Here is a 16,165-nt window from a genome sequence, read left to right on the forward strand (position 1 = left end):
ACATGCAACTTTACATAATAACATTCTCTTAAAATAGTTGTTCTGACATGACAATTAACATGAAAAAGAAAACTGAACAGAGAAAACAAATATAGCGAATATTTAAACAATGTAGGCAAGTACTAAAATAGAGTTAACCAATATCGGCCAGCATTTGCTTATGGCTGATAACTAACAAATGGTATTAAAATATTAATAAATGGTTATATATATATATATATATATATATATATATATATATATATATATATATATATATATATATATATTTAAATGGTTATAATCTAATTAAAAATTACAACATGTATGATTTTCATTTCATAGCTCTGATTGTGAAATGTCTTATTGAACCGTTTCTTTTAAAACGTAATCACAATCCAAGCCAAACTCGGCAGCATCATTCGTGCATGTTGTGAGCCCTGTCGCGCAGCTGCACCGGGGGGCCCACTGGGGGTCATTCAGTATCCAAACAATTTGTGTCACAGTATGCCATGGTCATATTACAAGCTCAGTCTTAAGCTGTCTGGGGAAAGCGTGGTTCTCTCAGTTCACCGAGGGTTCAGCTTAATATCTCGGCCCTGAGCAAGGAAAAGGACCGTTGGGATCTAATGAGCTGTGCTTTGAGGGCTACACTGGGACAGGTGTGGAAGTTGATAAGTTGATCCCATTACTCGTGGTCTCTCATTTCATTCCATGTCCTCTTTTCCACCTTTTCTCTTTGAATGAGGCAGACAGAGCTAGTGTTGCCTTGCCATGTTGCCACGGTGATGAGATTGGCCATCAGCTTTCTCAGAGCTGACAGATTTCTGTGGCGGGATCGAATGCTGTGCCCATCAGAAAGGTATTGAGGGAGAGAGACAGAAAGATAGAGCTTGAGACAGCATGTGCGAGAATGATACAAAGCAGGAGATAAAAGTACAAATGGAGTGTATGATGGAGAGAGCAAGATATAAACATCTACTCTGCCAGCTGAGGCACACGCAGGTTAAAAAAGTCATCACTTTTTCAAGCTGTGACAAGAGAACGTTAATCTGCGATCGCAGACTGATCTAGATAGCAAACTTGATAGATCACGCACAGAAAATCTCTGCAGGTTTTTCTTCATGGGGCGACCCAACAGAGTATAATTTTTTCAAAAATATAAACAAAAATCCTACCTTAAAAAAAAAACTTTATGAATTGCACAGGCCCTACATTGTCCATAGATATTTAGCGATGAATATATATGTAAAAACAGAGATATTTTATGTAATGGTGTAGGCAGATATTGTATTTTTATTTTTGACATTTACATTCACATTTACTGTATATTTCCCTTTTGCCATCATCTAATCTAATGCTCATTTAAAATATTAAAGCGAATGCCCATTTTCATACTGTGCATTATAATGTTACGATGCCTAAATGCTCTTATTTTTTTCCATTTAAAATGATGGATTTTAGTTTGTGTTTTTTTTTTTTTCTAAGACAAAGTAGTATATAATCTTTAATCAAATATCAAATATTGTATTGTAAAGCTTGACTAGACGCGCAACCTTTGATGTCAACTAAGAAATATAAGTTTTCTCTCTTTAAAAAACTGAAAGGCCCTGTCTATGTGTATATGCATTTGATTATTCGCATTTAGCATTGTTCATGCCATCAGTAAAGACCCAACATTTGAGAAGCACACACCGTATTTAGGGAAAAGCTGCATTTTCTATGGGAAGCTCAGACAGGGACAGCAGCAAGGTGCAGAATGGAGATTTATTTTGTTTGTAACATTGCTCCGAGGTGTAATGAAAACATTTGGTTAAATGCCCACTGTCAGTTCACGGTTTAACTCTCTATGAAGGCTGTAGGCGTACCAGCAGGTGGGCTCAGCACTGAATTGGCTTTCCACCATTGAAACTTTAGCAGTCAAAATGACAAATTGGGCCATAATTCAATATGGAACCAGCCATGACTAATGGTTGATGCTAGTAAACATCCATGGGATACAAAAACAAACATATTCAGAAACAATTGCTTCAATTACTTAAATTACAACAAGGACAAAAATAATTATTCAATTCAAGAGCGAACTCATTACAAAATTTCTAAACCGTCTCTTCAAAGGAAAAAAAATTATTAACTGCAACTAATCAAATTGATAATTGAATATGATGTATTCAATCTGAGAATAAACGATCTGGTGTTTGAACAATGGCTCTCTTTGATGATGTTCAATCATGCAGACTATTTCATCAAGACATGCAACTCCTTTTTTGTGTGTGTTATCAAACTCTATTCAGTCAGTAAATTGACACTGGTTCTTAAATATTTCTAGGTCTGATGGACACTATTTTGAAGTTGTACTGTATGTGAGAGTGAGATCAATATTCTCATACGGAGACAATTTAGAGACACTCAAAATGGTGGAAAAACAGCACAATAATGCACTTCTTTTACAACTACAACAATATGATTAATTATGTGTCATTTTAATATTTAAAGAGCTAAATTCCTGTAAACTTGTTTTTACTTGTTTGTATGCTGGGCTGTCCTCTCCACAGGGGGATAAAACACACACAGGCAAACGAAAAACACTATCTGTTGGCTCCTGCGGCAAACAGGGTCTTCTGGGAGAGAAAAAAAGTTTCAGAGCATTTATCATGAAGATTTCGCACAGGCGCGCTGAGGTATGAAGTGCTAGCCTGCACATCTGCTCGCAATCTCTTTACTCATCCGCTTCTGACATGCAGTTTTACACCCTCAGAGAAACACCTTTGCTTTGGAAGGGTGTTTTAAGAGGGTGTTTCTTTGTTCTATAGTCACTTTTGGTCCCGTGGACTTAACGGGATAATTTACCCCAAAATGAACATTCTGTCATCATTTACTCATCCTCAAGTTGTTCCAAGCAGCTGATCCCATTGACTTCCATTGTCTTTTTTTTCCATACTATGGAAGTCAATGAGATCCATCAACTGTTTGGCCCATATTCTTCAAAATATCTTCTTTTGTGTTCAGCAGAAGACAGAAATTCATACAGGTTTGGAACAACTTGAGGGCGAGTAAATGATGAGTAATGATTCATCTTTTGGTGAACTATCCCTTAAAGGTCCCATGACATTAAATTTTCACTTTCTGAGTTTTTTTTTACATTAATATGAGTTCCCCTAGCCTGTATATGGTCCCCAAGTTTCTAAAAATTTCAATCGGTGTAAATCGAGCTTTTGCTATCTTTCTCTGCCTTTGAGAAAATGGAGGCTCATACGCGCTGATCTTGAATCTCCTCCTTATGACGTCATAAGGAGGAAATGTTACCTCCCCTGTCTCTGCTTTGCCCGCCCAGAGAATATTTTCCGCCCATGAGAAAATGCACTAGGAAGTAGGAACGCGCGCGCGCGCGATTTTAGTTTGTCCACGAGAGATATCATGGCTTTTGAGCGAGCGAAGCATAACAATTGCTCAATAATTGGATGTACAAATGAACACCGAAGGGTCAATACAGAGCTGGGCTTGCTGAACGTCTGAAACTAAAGTCTGGATCACTCTCTTTGGCTCAGCTACACACCTCGGACAAGTAAGTCAACTAATGATATATAAGTGTGTTGCTTTACTGTTTATGGTTACCTAGATTTTACACGTAGAATGTGGCTGTAACATTATCTATGCAGTTTATGTGTGTGAATACACACACTGTAACGCGAGTGTTGTACACGTCTTTGTTATTTGGATAACTGTTTTCCTGTTGGTTATATGGCGCGCGCGATATCCGCATTTCAAGATCGCAGAGCTTGATGTTATTGTAATAAGATAAATACAGACGTTACAGATCTCTCATGAAAAGGCAACAGTAGGTTCGCGTTAGCTACATGATAATAACTGTAAACCATCCGAATAAAGTACCGTATCCAGACATAATATCGTTGCTTCTCCATCTGGATCAGATTCTGGGTCAAACTGAAATGCTTGAAAGACTGCGTGTCTTCGTGCCATTGCTATATCCAACGTAAACATGCACGCCACGTTACCGTTGCGCAAGATGGTCAAGGCCACACCCACCCTCCACCTTGCGCCGCCTTTCTCCTCCTTATTAGTATTTAAAGCTACAGACACCGAAACGGCCCGTCTGAAGGAAGCTCATTCTGGGACTGGCTTGTAGTGGCTATAATTCTGCACCGAGGCTGAATTTTTGGAAAGAGATTTCAGATACAGTACTAGGGACCACTAATGACTATATTAAAGCCTACAAAAAGTAGCATGTCATGGGACCTTTAAAAACTCTTAATCATCTTTACACACTCAGTAGGTCATTTAATTAGTCTAATAACAATGTACAACAAAATACATCACCGAGGAATTTTTTAATGTTTTGACGGAGTTGGTCATTTTATTTTATGTCCACAACCCTCATTTCCACCAATGATAATTTTGTAAATTACATTTGAAACATTTGTTGGTATTAAAATATACTTGCTACTGTCTTGCTAAGGCTCATTTCTAGTATGTACTATATGCTAAATACACACAATTACTGTAATCAGTATTGCATTTATTTAGCGTACAGTATATGTACTCACACTAAGTTTGGGCTCAGTCATTCTTTTTAGAGAAATTGATGCATTCATTCAAGAGCGCATTAAATTGATTAAAAGAGACAGTTAAGTCATGTATAACAGTTTCTTATATAAAATAAAAGTTTTCTTTATTTTCTTATATAAAATAAAAGTTTAAAAGTCACAGGAACAGTTTCTTCCCACAGGCCATTTCCCTTCTGAACAGTTAACATACCTCCCAAGCGTATGCCTGTAAGTGCAATACTCCCATTGTTTAGTGCAATATATTTATTATATTTTATAATATTTATTATATTTATTCATACTATTCAAAATATTGTAAATATGTTCATAATCTGTAAATGTTTATACTGACTAAACCCAACTGTGACCGTATACTTTTTTTTTTAATATATATTTTTATTCCTAGAATTTGTATCACTATGTTTCTTGTTGTATTTGTATATGTGCACTGGAAGCTTCAGTACCAAGAAAAATTATTTGTGTGTGCAAAGCACACTTGGCAATAAAGCTCTTTCTGATTCTGATTCTGATAATGTCCCAAAGGATTTATATTTCAAATAAGTGATTTTCTTTTGCACTTTCGATTGAAAGAATCCTGAAAAAATACAATCAATTTTCTTTTTTATAATCAGCACAACTGCTTCCAACATTGATTAGAAATGTGTCTTGAGCATCAAATCAGCATAAGATCACAGGAATACATTACATTTCAAAATATAGAAAACATTCACAATGTTGCTGATTTTACTCTGTTTTTAATCAACTAAATGAACCTTGGCGAGATTTTCTTTCAAAAACATGAAAAAAAACTCTTACCAACCCCAAACTTTTAAACATTTTTCACACAGTAAATTTTGAAAATGTTGTTTATTCTATCCTCTCCTTTACATCATTGTAGTTTTCTATTGTTATAATGGATTTGTTAGTATTATATTGAAAGTATTGGTGTAGGTTAAAAAAAAAAAAAAAAAGGTATTTTACAAGTAGCAATGTGATAATTGCATGGTAAAAGATTTCCAAGACAGTTTTAATGTGACCCTCTGCTAGATGTCATAATAAACAACCCCAGGGAACATAAAAGTGCCCAAAGTCGAAGAAACACCCAGCAACAAAAACAACCTAAACTTCCCGAAGAAACTCTGCACACAAGAAAGCACCACAAACAGCACTTACAATGAGCCACAACCTCCATTAAACTTTCCCTCCTCGGACAGCTTGATAACAGACCTCAGGTGAAATGAATAGAGGCCTCTGCAGCTGCACCCTGCATTACATGTGCCTCTGAAAGTGCTGAATCACTTTGATGCAACAACATTTTCAGCTCGCAAACCAGGGCCCAATGCCATCCTCGGCGAGCTCATCTGTCAGCAGCCTGTCTCTCTCACTCATCTCGAGCCTGCCCAATGAATGCTAACATGGCATTTAAAAAGAGATGCGCATGCCAGGGGACGTGTATCCAGGGTAAGCGAGAGCTAGCGTTGTAGCAGGAAATTGAGGTTATACATGAATGATGTGTTTGTATCTCTTCACCAGCAGCCCAATGAGCTTTGGGACGTTCCTGCACCGCAGGCCTCGGCTCCCCTGTATGTTGCTTAAAACATATTGTGATTATAAGCAGTTAGAGAACACGACCCCCGGTGGATTCATTTGCAAAATTCCAGGTAACAATTTGCTAATCCCCTCCCTCATCCATATTAATAACAATGCAGAGAACTAATCAAGGAGATTTAAATGTGCCGAGAGATCGGTGGCGGTGAAAGAGTGGATAGACTTCAGCAATTCTCAGCTTTATTTTGCAGTGTTTTGAAGCTTATAAAAACACAGATATAATCTTGGGGAGAGGGAGGATACTTGTTGAATCTGAAATGAAATCATCATGCTTTTCTAGCCAAGCTATCTTTATGTTTTGCTTCTGGTTTTTATAGCAGGTTTGGGAAAGATTCTGAATTTTTGGGGTCAAGATTTTTTTTTAAAGAAATTAATACTTTTATTCAGGATTAAGGATGCAATAAATTGAATGAAATAGTAAAGGTATTTATAATGATACAAAATATTTCAATTTTAAATAAATACTCTTCTTTTGAACCCTCTATTAATCAAAGAATCTTGTATTTGTTTCTACAAAAATATGAATAAGCACAACTGTTGTCAACATTGCTTATAACAACAAATGTTTCTTGAGCAGCAAATCAGCTTATGATTTCTGAAGGATCATGTGACACTAAAGACTGGAGTAATGATGCTGAAAATATAGCTTTGCCATCGCTGGAATACATTTTAAAATATATTAAAATAGAAAAATAGTATTTTACAATGTTATTGTTTTAATGTATTTTTTATTAAATAAATGCAGTCTTGGTGAGCACAAGATACTTCTTTTAAAAAGAAAAATGACATCAACATTTTTATTCTTAGTGTAACATGGGATTATGGGTAAAAACTTTACTTCCAGCACATACATTTACTGTATTTTAATTCTTCTTCCTTAGATTACAATTCAAATACAAATATGCATCCTGTTTGCTACCTCAATTCAAATTCAAGAACTGAATCCACATTTTCAAATCAATTCTACACAGGAATCAGTGAATTCATGAATAGTCTCAGGTTGAGGGTGCAGCACAAAATTCATCATCAGTCACACCATGAATTTATTTCCCACCACTCCAGCATATATTTTTTAAAAGCATCACTTTAAAATTTCAGGATATCTACACTTAACATTGCATTTATAGTCTCTGGAGAGTCTAAGCAAGAAAAACGTTTTGCCACTCCGCTCTATTGAACCACATAGCTTCACTTTGCAAACAATATTTTGTTTTAATTGAATTCATTTAATTGAATTAGAATTTTATATACAAACAACTAATTAGCATTAATTATTTCTCAGTAAAACAAGACATACACTTAGTGATGCTTGAATGATTAAAATAAATGGCTCATTCAGCACGTCTGGAATACTAAATCATTTAAGGACAATGTGAATGGCCATTAAAAAGAATGTACCAAAGAATATCATCAATTTCTTAGCGAGTAATTGTTGTTACATAAGGCTCAGGACTTGAGCAAGTCAAGAACGACCAATGAAGCAAATATAGAACCGAAAAAAAAAATTATGCAACTTCATCGCCTTTGTGCATTTCCCCTTACAATTTTCAGTCGTATCCCTGCAGCCTTACATGTGAAGTACTTTGTGACAGTAGCTTCTAATCCCACTCTTGGCAGAAACTGATTTTCTAAGGAAGCATAATGAGACGTGCCACCATCTCTGATACGTTCACCAGCAAAACCATCACAACGATCTCGGCAGGAACGTCACAGCCTTCGCCTAATCTGTCTTCAGATGGATGGTTTAATACGGCAGTCCAAAGAGCCCTGTGCCTTCGGCGTGAAGCTACATCAGAACGTGGGCACGAGGCCCCAAAGCCGTCATGCTAAACGCTAACCGCTTCTGAAGATGGGTTTGATGTGCTTAGAGCTCTGAACTGAGAGATTATACAGGGAATTTATTTCAACACCCTCCGAGACATTTTTTTTTTCTTTTTTTTTTTTTACCTCTAGCATTGAAATGAGCACGGCTTCAAAACGAATCTCAACTAACACAAGGGGTGCTGGGTTTCTGTGACGAGTCATAAGTGAACACAAGTGAGGACTGCAAGCAATTTGTTCATCTTGTCACATTACCAGAAAACCAGTCGCATATGCATCGGCATATTATGTACACTGAAAGAACCAGTCAGTACCAGTCGAACATTCTCATTCTTGTTGTGAAAATGTCAAATCAATACTAGATTATATTTCTTCAGATCACACACCTCTTTGAATTGATTCAGCCTCAGTAGCCAATCAAAGACATCCATTTAGTTTTTTGAACTAAAATATTATTTTTGTAAAGAAAGTGATATGCATACACAATTGAATGTCTAGACAACTCATTTAAAGTCTTTAAGCAGAAGTCTCTAGGTATGAAGGCTTCAATAATCATGGCAAAAGTCAATTCAGTCAAATTCAGCATTCAGACTTTTGACTGATAGTAATTGCTAAATAAAGTACAGATCTTGATAAAAAAAAGAATAACGAAACAAAAAAAGTGTACTACTGTAATATTAAAATTTAAAGTTAGTAACAATCAGTGTTGTTATTGCTAATTAAAACAAACTATTAAAAATTGTTTTCATTCATTGAAATAAAATACAAATATTAGATAGCCAAAATGAAAATTATAAACGTTGTTTTGGCAACTAACTGAAATTAAAATAAGTTTAAGCTGAATAATTAAAATGACTAAATCTGAAATAAAGCTAAATAGAAATATTTAAAAATAAAAATGACTAAAGCACAAAATTACTGATGGCATCTAGGTAGATGAACACTTACTTTAAAGCAAATAAAATGTGAAAAATTCATGATAAGCCTTTTTAGCAAACATTTGCATGGTCAAGTGCATAAAACGGTAATTATTTTCTCTGTCGATAATCGTACACAGCAATTTTGGTTACAAGTCACTTTTTTGAGCATCAGACTATCCCTCACCTTCAAATAAAATAAAAAAGTGACAGGTCAGACATTGTGCTTTGTACCTGGAATACTCTGTCTCCTAATGGCCAGAGCGCCATCTGGTGGCCTGGAGGGATTGGAGTGTTTCGTGTAGGGCCCTTCATCTGAAAAAACACAAACAAACCAAGACATTTGAAAACCACACACAATGGTTTTCATTAGCAAAGCCACATTCGTTTTTCACATGCAAGCAACATGTCCACAAAATCAAAGACACCAAAGAGAAGTGGCTTTCTTCACCAGAAAAGATGTCACGTACACACAGCTATTACAATGGCCATCACGCTCTCAAAAGACACATAGCCTTCAAAAACAATCATTTGAGTCTGAGGCTGTCAGCTCTTCACGCACCTACTCAAACTCAAAAAGACACTCTCAAAAACATGTCGCACTCTCCTGCCAAACACACATGTTGAGCAGAGAACAGAGACCTCCCATCTGTGATGTATGGTGAGTGCATCAGTGTGAGCAGCTCTAGCTGTGGCCATCCGCTTGTGTGCTCTGATTTAGAGCCGTGGAATACTGAGCAAAAGCAGTGGGAGTTCCGTCATAATGGAGCCCTTAAAGAACAGCAGGACGGCACACTGAACACTGTTTAATTTCACCGCAGTGGCAAAGCACAGCGAGACTGGGCAGCAGATCACGCATATGTGGAGATGCACGTAGATGCCCAAGAGACCGTGTTGTGTGTGGATGGATATTTATACAGTGGGGAAAGGATAATAATTACGAACATACTGTATCCCATCATTTATGAACATAAGGGGGCTGCAGTGTGTTACTAGTAGGGCTTGGTGAGGCATGCTATTACTCTTGCTGGGGTTATAGATCTGAACAAACTAAGCTAACACTAAGTATTAATGCATTACATTTAGTATGGAGTTAAGCAGTATGTAGCGCTTAAATCATAAGTTAACATATTACACTGCTGATAGATATTACAGTTATTAACTCTTACCCTGCCATTGACAAGCTTTAAGGCAATCCATGTTTCATGTGGTAGGGGGCGCTGTTCTAAAATAGTAAAGAATCTATGGATTCAAAAATAAGCAAAGAAGAAGATCTGATCATCTGGGTAAACCAGGAGCGGATTGAAGTTGCTAATACACAAGTAATGTGATATACGTAAATCAAAACTGCATAATGTTTCCGACATGTCGAACCCACGAAAAGATACACGACTGTCCAAGCTTTGGGAGTGTCGATGGACTCGATTTACTCAATCTATGTTTTGATCATCGTTCTGAATCCGATCCGATAAAAAAAAAGTAAAAAAGAATGAAAGCTAGAATAATTTATTTTTGTTTAAAAGCAGAGGCTCTGTTCTTTCTTTTGATACGTTCGCTGTTTACACATATTCATACAGAATATTCTGGTGGCTATGAATATGACCAAAAATTATTGATCTGACAGGCAAATTTTTCTTGAGAGAATGCTGGCGGGGGAAAAAAGTTAAGCCTGATTATATCATTGGCTTTCTTATGGAAGCTTGTTTCCGCCACAAAATAAAAAATGAAAAGATAATTGCGACTTTTTCTCTCACAATTGCGAGTTTACATCTCGCAATTCTGACTTTATTTCTCACAATTGCGAGATATAAAGTCAGAATTGCTTGAAATAAAGTCGCAATTGCGTGTTATAAAGTCAGAATTGTGAAATATAAAGTCAGAATTGCGTGAAATAAAGTCGCAATTGCGTCTTATAAAGTCAGAATTCTGACTTTTTTTCTCGCAATTGTGACTTTATATCACGCAATTCTGACTTTATAACACATAATTGCGAGTTTATATCTCGCAATTCTGACATCTTTTCTCAGAATTGTGAGATATATAAAGTCCAATTCTAAGGGAAAAAAAGACGGACTTTTTTTTTTGTTCGTTTTTTTTACCTCAGAATAGTTTATATCTCACAATTCTGACTTTATAACACGCAATTGCGACTTTATATCATGCAATTCTGACTTTATATCTCCCAATTGTGACTTTATTTCTCAGAATTGCGACTTTATATCTCGCAATTTCGACTTTATTTCTCACAATTCTGACTTCATATCTCGCAATTCTGATAAAAAAAGTCACAATTCTGACTTTATATCTCCCAATTGTGACTTTATTTCTCAGAATTGCGACTTTATATCTCGCAATTGCGACTTTATTTCTCACAATTCTGACTTCATATCTCACAATTCTGATAAAAGAAGTCACAATTCTGACTTGCTATATCAAATTTGTGAGAAAAAAAAGTCAGAATTGTGAGATAAAAAGTCGCTATTATTATTATTTATTTATTATTCAGTGGCGGAAACAAGCTTCCATACTTTCTAGTACTATTAATGCACCATTGCATATTTTAATGTGTCTTGACTGCAATATGAATATGGTAATTATATGCAGATGAAGTCTTGAATAATAGTGTAAGGCACACATGTGCACACACACACATTGTTAAAGTTGTTCATTATTACATTACTTTGACTGGAGGCACAAAAAACTTGATCGGGACATCCCTATACACAATTTAAATGGTACTGTATACAGAGCTACCTTTGAATGGAGAAACAGACTATATAAATGAGAGATACGTATTATGATCCATGAGCTTTTTTGACAGTTTCACTAGAGATTAGAGCGAGCGTCTGATGGGCAATTTATTCTTGATCATCCGTCATGGTCAGTTTGACTTTACTGTGGTCAATGGGCTGAACACAAGAGAGCTCCAAATGAAAGCAACATCCCACTCATGCCTCTTTCTGAACCAAAGGCAGAAGAAGCTCTGAATCAGCCTGTATTAAAAATACCCCTTCATTAATAAGTAATTTCATGGAAATGAGGGGAGGTCAAAATTAAGAGGAACCTTCGGAAGACCACAGGGGATGGGAAATAAGTCTTCTCCATTTTCTTCAGTCAGTTAACAGCAACTCCTGGGGCATTTCTGTGTCCAATCAAATGCACCACATTGTTAAATTAATGAATAGGCTCTTCACTAAAGCTAAAGTACTATGTGAAATTAAAGCATGAAAGAGTGCTTTTACTCATGGAGATGAAGCTGAAATTAGAAAATCACATTCCAGCTAAACAAACATGCAGAGAGGTCCAAAAGTCAGAGAGCAAAATGGAAAAATCAGGGATTCAAAACCAGAAAAAAAAAAAATAAAGTAAAAAGAACATCGTCACAAAAGTGTGTGTGTGTGTGTGTGTATGTATGCATGTATGCCCAAGAATCTCCAACAATATTGAATAAAAAAAATACAATAGCCTACATTAAATAACACTAAAATAAATTGTTTTTTGATGATCAAGCAATGCTGTGGTGCTTATGAATTTAGACTCTAAACATTATGTACAGTATAAAATTAGTTTAGCACTTGATGACAGCAAAAGTATTCAACAGACAAAACTAGAATCCACAATTAAACATCCAATATCATCTGCTAAATATTGACTTAACAAAACATTTCCTATATCTACCAATTATATATCCCGTTCCTTAAAAAAAAATTTTATTTTATTTTTTATTTCACCAGGGAACATATATGCTGCAGCAGCAGTTTTTTATTTATTTCGACAAACAAGTCGATTTGACACTGGCATTTACATTGCCAATAGATCTGAAATGAATTTAAGATTCAATCGAGCTTACATACCCTCCATCCTCTAATACAATCTGCTGGGTAGTTCTTGCATAAAGCAAGGGTCTATTGACTGGCACTGCTCGCCGACTATGACGACAACCCGACTGCTTGCATCTCCCCAGAGACCAGAGCAGACAGACTCATTTAAAATGCATAGAACTGTAAGCCCACGGTGTCTATGAACTAGCTGGTGTGTAGAGACGTCACTGTCAGCCTCCTCACAACTGTCAGATATTACTGATGCAAGTGATGATCAGATCAACAGAGGGGTCAGTAAATGTATTATTGGCACATCCAGGAATCAGATTTCTCTGAATTTACCACAGGTTCAGAGCTGAAAGCATCATGGGATGAAGTTTACCTTTATCTTAAATCTGATCATCGGCTTCAAACTCGCTTATAGCGCTATTTCGGAAAATCAACACGGGCGAGAGCGTGGGAGCAGATTTATTTGTTTTCATGAAGTGAAAAGCAAGAATAATCCATCAGCGAGATGCAAAATTCTCCTACACTTGAAAGTTTCAAAGCATTTCATGAACGTCTACTACGCAGACGTGTAAAACAGCATGTGGGTGTTTTTCATACAGTAGCCCAAGGCTTCGCTCCTTCGTCAGTTCATCAGTCGTTTAGAAGAGATGCTGCTGCTTTTATTCATTGTAAAATGATAATTAAAAAAAAGAGTTTGCAACAGGGATTGGTTTAGGCAAGGCAAGGCAAGGCAAGGCAAGGCAAGGCAAGTTTATTTATATAGCACATTTCATACACAATGGCAATTCAAAGTGCTTTACATAGAAGAAATTAAAATAATGAAAAGAAATAAGAATAATTAAAACAGTTTAGAAAAATAAAATAAAATACAGTACTTTTAAAAAAAAAAAAAGAATATTTATTATAGATCTTTCTTTCAAAGGATTCCCTTAAGACTTAAATCTTTTAACCTTCTTTTAACCTTCAATCTTCTTACGACTTCCATCTATCAACTTTCCTTTAACTTTCTTTTCTCCCTCATTTACTCACACGTTCTTTTCACTTTCTTTAGCACTTTAGCACTGCGTTCACATTCTTTCTCAGACGAAAACTTTAATATCGTCATTTAAATACTGTTCTACTTTCAAACCCACATTAATCACTTTCACATTATCACCTTCTGAGTGGGCATTTCAGTTTAGCTTCATGAGTTTAGCTTCATGAATTGTATTCATGGTATATATACCCTTTCCAAAAAATTTGAATATCATGGAAAAGTTTATTTATTTCCATAATTCCATTCAAAACGTTAAACTTCCATAGATTATAGATTCAGGGCCCACAACTTAAACGATTTCAAGTATTTAGTTGTTTATTTTTACATAATTCGGGCTTCTAGCTCATAAAACCCACGAAAACAGGATTTCACAAAATTAGAATATTACATGAAATCACACAGTAATTACACAGTGATACCATGGTCATTGAACCAGGTTTTGGTTATTTTGGCAGTGTGGGCAGGTGCAAATCCTGCTGGAAAATGAAGTCAGCATCTCCATAAAGCTTGTCTGCTGAAGGAAGCATGAAGTGCTCTGAAAATGTCCTGGTAGACGGCTGCGTTGAGTGGACAGCACAGTGGACCAACACCAGCCGATGACATGGCTCCCCAAACCAACACGGACTGTGGAAACTTCACACTGGACTTCAAGCATCTTGGATTGTGTGCCTCTCCATTCTTCCTCCAGACTCTGGGACCTTGGTTTCCAAATGAGATGCAAAATTTGCTCTCATCAGAAAAGAGGACTTTGGTCCACTGTGCTTTATTAAATCCAGAGTCAACGCAGCCGTCTACCAGGACATTTTCAGAGCACTTCATGCTTCCTTCATTTTCCAGCAGGATTTGCACCTGCCCACACTGCCAAAAGAACCAAAACCTGGTTCAATGACCATGGTATCACTGTGTAATTACTGTGTGATTTCATGTAATATTCAAATTTTGTGAAATCCTGTTTTCGTGGGTTTTATGAGCTGGAAGCCCAAATTATGTACAAATAAACCACTAAATACTTGAAATCGTTTAAGTTGTGGGCCCTGCATCTATAATCTATGGAAGTTTAACGTTTTGAATGGAATTATGGAAATAAATAAACTTTTCCATGATATTCTAATTATTCTAATAAAGTGCAACATTTTCAGCGCAAGTCTGTCATATATAGGTTACATAAAAATGACAATGAGAACATTATAATTGTGTGCTTGGGACATGGATTTTAATGGTGAGACTTTTGTTTTTGTAATCAGGCCCTCAAAAATGAGATATAAACTTAAATTTAGATTTATATCGTTATCGGCTTTCGAATATAAAAAATTATCGGTTATCGTATCAACCAAAATTGTTATATCTGTGCATCCCTAAAAATGACCAAAACTTAAATTAAAATGAGAACTAAATTAAAATCTAATTCAATTAAATTGAAAACTGAAAATATAACATTTAAAATAAATTCAAAAAAAGTAATAAATACTATGAATAGTATATATAATTCTAAAATAACACTGCTGAGGCGGAGTTTAAGCGGACTAAATGATTGGAGAAGTCTAGCAAACATTACCAGGAAAAAAGCCTGTCATTTCATGATAAGATCAGAGTTATGACATTTTGATAAATTAAAAAGAAAAAAGAAACGCGTGAATGAATCATTCTCAATAAGATCATGAACATGCATTTTAGTAAAAGCAAACTTTTAATAATTGGCTTTTATATTATGAATACACTAAGTCAACCGAAGCGGGGTCCTTTTTTTTCTTTTTACACACTATTAAAGTGTTGTTAGAAAATGGAATAAAATATTTGGTGGAATAAAACTCTGGTTCAAACCAAGAAATCCAACTAAATGTCACCGTCTTGTCAGTGTCTGGCACAAATTATTGAGACTGAGAAACAAATCAATTTCAGTGTCAGCGAAATGTGTGGTGTTCAAAAGCCGTTGGATCTCAACGATTTTTCCCTTTTTTCCTGAATCTGGGTTACAGAAATGGAGAGAGACTAAATGAATGAGAGCGAGAGAGGGAGAGGCTCATCTTGGCATCTGAGCTGAAGGTGTGAATCAAAGTGGCTCTCACCTGTCTACGTTACACCATCACACAAAACACAGCCCCTCCTAATTAAAGTCTCAGTGCTTGTGATGTGCAGATCACACACACACACACACACACACACACACACACACACACACACACACACACACACACACACACACACACACACACACACACACACACACACACACACACACACACACACACACACACACACACACACACACACACACACACACACAAATAAGGTGGTACAGGAATCATAAGACAAGATGCATGTGCAATAAGGAACTGAATGTAGACCACCGGGAATGCAAGCCTTTATAACCTTCCTATTTGACAAGACACATATCAGATGCAGATGACA

At 36.1% G+C, this 16,165-nt stretch overlaps 1 protein-coding gene across 18 annotated transcripts in view; it reads right to left on the reverse strand.

Moving 5' to 3' along the window:
- grip1 (glutamate receptor interacting protein 1) overlaps window positions 1-16,165 on the reverse strand; it is a 245,683-nt gene that overhangs the window by 63,684 nt on the left and 165,834 nt on the right. For all 18 annotated transcript variants that reach the window (XM_082168518.1, XM_082168526.1, XM_082168527.1 and 15 more), the window contains exon 2: window positions 9,125-9,205. In XM_082168518.1, coding sequence (XP_082024644.1) covers window positions 9,125-9,205 — 81 coding nt within the window. The remainder of the gene's footprint in view (window positions 1-9,124; window positions 9,206-16,165) is intronic.

Source organism: Leuciscus leuciscus (genome assembly GCF_965113295.1).
Source record: "Leuciscus leuciscus genome assembly, chromosome: 4".
In the NCBI taxonomy this organism is placed as follows: Eukaryota; Metazoa; Chordata; class Actinopteri; order Cypriniformes; family Leuciscidae; genus Leuciscus; species Leuciscus leuciscus.